Genomic DNA, 5,000 nt, shown 5'->3' with positions numbered 1-5,000 from the left:
TGTACAAAGTCTGTCTGCAGCTCAGAAAGTGTTGATTTCAGAGGTTCTTCCCATGATGCACAGGGGTTTAACCACCTGATTGATAGATCCTAGCGGCCTTATGGAAGTGTTAGCGAAGACTGTGCCAGCGAAGTTTTATAGAAAGCGTTAGTTTATTCATATTGAATTTGAATGAATGAAGGTTGATTGTTCTTCAATAAAACATTATTATGTTTTTCAGTGATGTTTGAGTCATTCATGAGTAAAAACTTTCCAGGGATAAATATATGAAACAAAGTTTTCAGTATGTTTGGCGCTTCATCAAACAGCTGCCTCGACCTCAGACGGACCGTTGACCTCCCTCACGAGACTTTGAGGGACAACTGAGACAGATGAAGAGAGACAATAACAAACAACTAAAAAGCTTTTCAGTCATTCACGGGCAATGACTTTCACATTCTGAAATATCGCATAATTCAAACAAATCTTCTATTCATCTGCATCTTTTTAAAGCTCATTTTCTCCTTGAATGGGCACAAATGAAGCCGTTCATTTTTCATTTGCAGACACGCTTTTAGAAAATGATTGTTTGGGATTTTTTCCTGTCTTAAAAATATGGACATGAACCTTTTTAATGCAGCCACAAATAACCTGAGTGGATAGTAAAGAGACTGCTTCACAGACATAAAACGATTTCTTATTAAATTTATAGTTTCATGTTTTATAGATATATGTGTGTGTATTTTGACTGGATTCACTTCAGCTCATTGTCGAGCGAAATATTGATTTTTAACTGAAATCATAATAAAGCAATAACCGGCAGTGGACGCTTTGTGATTGACAGGTTATTACGCCAATGAGACGGCTCCACACGTCATCTAACCGATGTGAACCAATAGGAGCAGTTTTACGGTATTTTTCTCTTTATGCCCCGCCTCTCATTTGACAGTTGGAAAGGAAGGAGAAATGGTCAAGTTAGAGAGGTGAGTACCGGTAACAGTTTTTCTACTTTCATAATAAAAGCAGATATTACCAGATATGAATGAAAAGGGTCACTTTGAGTCTCAGTTGTGGACTAAGAGCAAAATGTTGTAAATCTTTGATTTTTCTTTACAGATGGATGTTTTTTCAGTCTTGGTTCTTGAAGCTCTCCGCTTCCTCTCACGGTTGAATATTATATTTTGAAATCTATGACCGGAAACGTCCGTTTCTTCGCGCACGTCATCCTCAGTGTGTTGCGGAGGGGGCGCTGATTGAGCCCTGCTCATCGTCTCCTTCATATTTTGTCAGTTTTCATTTGAAAACATTAATCGTTTCGCTCCGTAATGGCAGTCGCTGCCCGCCTCCTTCCCGCCGTCACGTTCTCGCTGTTGTCTTTTTTTCCCGCCGCGGTGTCCTCGCGCAGAGACGTGCTGGAGCTCGGGGACACAGACTTCGACTACCTGGCAACGGAGCACGAGACCATGCTGGTGAAATTCTACGCTCCATGGTAACGGAGCCCCGACGTTAGCGTTAGCATAGCTAGCTGATAACAGAGGCAGATAAGAGATAATGGCGGACAGATGAAGCGCCGTGTGTTCAGCTTCCTCCATTATTTCTCCTCCATTCATCCCTCCATCGTTCTTTCTTTTTCCTTTCGTCTTTTCATCATTGTCATCTTTCATTCCTTCCTCCCTCTCCTCCCTTCCCTCCTTTCCTTCACTTCTTTCCTTCCTTGTATTTACAGCTCCTATGTTTCCCTTCCTTCTGCATTTCATCTTTTTCCTTCATCTTTCTGTGTTTCCTTCCTTCCTTCCTTCCTTCCTTTCTTTCTTTCCTTACCTTTGTCATCTGCTTCCTGTTTCTTCTCCCTCCTCTCAGGTGTGGTCACTGTAAGAAGTTAGCTCCAGAGTTTGAGAAAGCAGCGACCAGACTGAAGGGCGCCGTCCAGCTCGCCAAGGTGACGTCACGGAGATTACATGATTAAAAATGATGATGATGATGATGATGATGATGAAGCAGCAGCTGTTCACAAGGTCTCAGTCACATGATGGATATTTAAATCAAACTGTGTCAGATGTGATCTTTAAACGAGCTCGGCTGTGGACTCGGTCAGAAAGTGTTTTCCCTTGTTATATCTGGCTTAAAGTTGGATCTCGGCTGTCAGCAGGTAAATCACACCGACTGTGATCACCTGCCGACACAAACTGACCTGAGAACAGCTCAGAGTCAGTATATTTCATGTTCCTCCTCGTCAGCTTCACTGATTCCTGTAAATATCTGCTTATTGTCAATCTGATGCAGCAACACGTTTCACAGACTGAAAGATGTGGAACGCTCCAAAAACACCTGTTTGGATCATTCCACAGGTAAACAGGCTCAGTGGTAACAGGTGTCATGATTGGATAAGGGAGAGAAACACAGTTTGGTTATTGAGGATTGATTCACGTTTCAGCGTCCAGATGTTGGGAATCAGCTTTGTAAATGATTGTGACACTGAAGGAACCAAAGTCAGGATCACGTGTCTCTCACCTGTCTCTCACCTGTGTCTCACCTGGCTCTCACCTGTGTCTTACCTATGTCTTACCTGTCTCTCACCTGGCTCTCACCTGTCTCAGGTGGACTGTACCGCTCACTCAGAGACCTGTGGTCGTTTCGGGGTGTCTGGTTATCCCACTCTGAAGATCTTCAGGAACGGCAGAGACTCCGCCCCCTATGATGGACCTCGCACTGCAGGTAAACAACCACAAACTCAAACAAACAAAAACAAGTAAACAAAAACACAAACAAACAGTGCTGAACTCTGGGTATCTGTGTGTGTGTGTGTGTGTGTGTGTGTGTGTGTGTGTGTGTGTGTGTGTGTGTGTGTGTGTGTGCAGATGGGATCTATCATTACATGAAGAAGCAGACCGGTCCAGACTCGGTCCACCTGAAGACTGAAGAAGACCTGCAGACCTTCATCAACCACTACGATGCCAGTATCGTCGGTACGATGCTCTGATGTCACTTCCTGTTGACTTCACCACTGCACGTTGTGTCACATGACGTGACCGAACATTTGGGTGTGTGTGTTGTGATTCTTCCTTCAATGGACCAATGACATCATTTTATACTATCTGTGTGTGTGTGTGTGTGTGTGTCAGGTGTGTTTTCAGGTGACAGCTCTCACCTGTCAGAGTTTCTGAGAGCTGCAGCTCTGCTGAGAGAACAGTTCAGATTTTCTCACACAGATGATCTGAAGCTGGTGGAGAAATATGGAGTGAAGTCAGAGTGAGTCCAACACACACACACACACACACACACACACACACACACAGATACAGATACAGACACACACACACACACACACACACACACACACACACACACACACACAGATACAGATACAGATACAGACACACACACACACACACACACACACACAGATACAGACACACACACACACACACACACATGCAGTCTTGTTTCTGTCATTTTTGGGTACATTACAGTAGTTTCCTGGACACTTTGACCTTTAACCTTTGACCCCAGTCTTTTTTCCCTTTGAGGAAGATGAGTCCCCACAATTTACAATGACTGTAAACAGATGAGTGACAGATGGCCTCACACACAAAGACACACACAGGTGTGACAGACAGGTGTGACATGAACCGACTTTACGTCACATTTGTTAACATGACTCAGCGATCTCTGTGACTTCACAGACACTCCTGTCCCCACTGTCTGTGAGACATAACTCTGCTTACCTGTGTGTGTGTGTCTGTGTGTCTCTCTGTGTCTCTGTGTCCCTGTGTGTCTCTGTGTCCCTGTGTGTGTCTGCGTGTCCCTGTGTGTCTCTGTGTGTCCCTGTGTGTCCCTGTGTCCCTGTGTCCCTGTGTGTGTCTGTGTGTCCCTGTGTGTGTCCCTGTGTGTCTCTGTGTGTCCCTGTGTGTGTCCCTGCGTGTCCCTGCGTGTCCCTGTGTGTCTCTGTGTCCCTGTGTGTCTCTGTGTCCCTGTGTGTCTCTGTGTGTCCCTGTGTCCCTGTGTGTCTGTGTCCCTGTGTGTGTCCCTGTGTGTCTCTGTGTCCCTGTGTGTCTCTGTGTGTCCCTGTGTGTCCCTGTGTGTGTCTCTGTGTGTCCCTGTGTGTCTCTGTGTCCCTGTGTGTGTCTGTGTGTCTCTGTGTGTCCCTGTGTGTGTGTCTGCGTGTCCCTGTGTGTCTCTGTGTGTCCCTGTGTGTCCCTGTGTGTCTCTGTGTCCCTGTGTGTGTCTGTGTGTCCCTGTGTGTGTCCCTGTGTGTCTCTGTGTGTCCCTGTGTGTGTCCCTGCGTGTCTCTGTGTGTCCCTGCGTGTCCCTGTGTGTCTCTGTGTCCCTGTGTGTCTCTGTGTGTCCCTGTGTGTCTCTGTGTGTCCCTGTGTCCCTGTGTGTCTCTGTGTGTGTCTGTGTGTCTGTGTCCCTGTGTGTGTCCCTGTGTGTCTCTGTGTCCCTGTGTGTCTCTGTGTGTCCCTGTGTGTCTCTGTGTCCCTGTGTCCCTGTGTCCCTGTGTGTCCCTGTGTGTCTCTGTGTGTCCCTGCGTGTCCCTGTGTGTCTCTGTGTCCCTGTGTGTCTCTGTGTGTCCCTGTGTGTCTCTGTGTGTCCCTGTGTCCCTGTGTGTCTCTGTGTGTGTCTGTGTGTCTGTGTGTCTCTGTGTGTGTCTGTGTCCCTGTGTGTGTCCCTGTGTGTCTCTGTGTCCCTGTGTGTCTCTGTGTGTCCCTGTGTGTCTCTGTGTCCCTGTGTCCCTGTGTCCCTGTGTGTCCCTGTGTGTCTCTGTGTCCCTGTGTGTCTCTGTGTGTCCCTGTGTGTCCCTGTGTGTCTCTGTGTCCCTGTGTGTGTCTGTGTGTCCCTGTGTGTGTCCCTGTGTGTCTCTGTGTGTCCCTGTGTGTGTCCCTGCGTGTCTCTGTGTGTCCCTGCGTGTCCCTGTGTGTCTCTGTGTCCCTGTGTGTCTCTGTGTGTCCCTGTGTGTCTCTGTGTGTCCCTGTGTCCCTGTGTGTCTCTGTGTGTGTCTGTGTGTCTGTGTCCCTGTGTGT

The 5,000-nt window shown here is 47.2% G+C and overlaps 2 protein-coding genes across 5 annotated transcripts in view; both read left to right on the top strand.

Annotated features, from left to right (window-relative positions):
* gon4la (gon-4 like a) overlaps positions 1–223 on the top strand; it is a 19,624-nt gene extending 19,401 nt beyond the window's left edge. The window contains exon 26 of the mRNA XM_070984502.1: positions 1–223. This exon is cut by the window's left edge and continues 1,265 nt beyond it. The gene's annotated coding sequence lies outside the window, so the exon portion shown is untranslated.
* Positions 224–1,201: 978 nt separating this feature from the next.
* The window catches only part of LOC139345736 (protein disulfide-isomerase A3-like), an 11,183-nt gene continuing 7,384 nt past the window's right edge, over positions 1,202–5,000 (top strand). For 3 of the 4 annotated variants that reach the window (XR_011603222.1, XM_070984537.1, XM_070984539.1), the window contains exons 1-5: positions 1,209–1,468; positions 1,840–1,918; positions 2,577–2,694; positions 2,838–2,945; positions 3,102–3,228. Coding sequence is in view for 3 of the 4 variants with exons in the window: in XM_070984537.1 (XP_070840638.1) it covers positions 1,305–1,468; positions 1,840–1,918; positions 2,577–2,694; positions 2,838–2,945; positions 3,102–3,228 (596 nt within the window). In the remaining variant the exon portion in view is untranslated. Of the gene's footprint in view, positions 1,469–1,705; positions 1,919–2,576; positions 2,695–2,837; positions 2,946–3,101; positions 3,229–5,000 lie in introns of all 4 variants that reach the window. The other variant, XM_070984538.1, reaches the window with a different exon arrangement.

The sequence above is a fragment of the Chaetodon trifascialis genome, chromosome 17 (genome assembly GCF_039877785.1).
Source record: "Chaetodon trifascialis isolate fChaTrf1 chromosome 17, fChaTrf1.hap1, whole genome shotgun sequence".
NCBI classification, from domain to species: domain Eukaryota; kingdom Metazoa; phylum Chordata; class Actinopteri; order Chaetodontiformes; family Chaetodontidae; genus Chaetodon; species Chaetodon trifascialis.
Note: the sequence above shows the minus strand (reverse complement) of the source record. Positions and strands in the feature narration are given on the sequence as shown.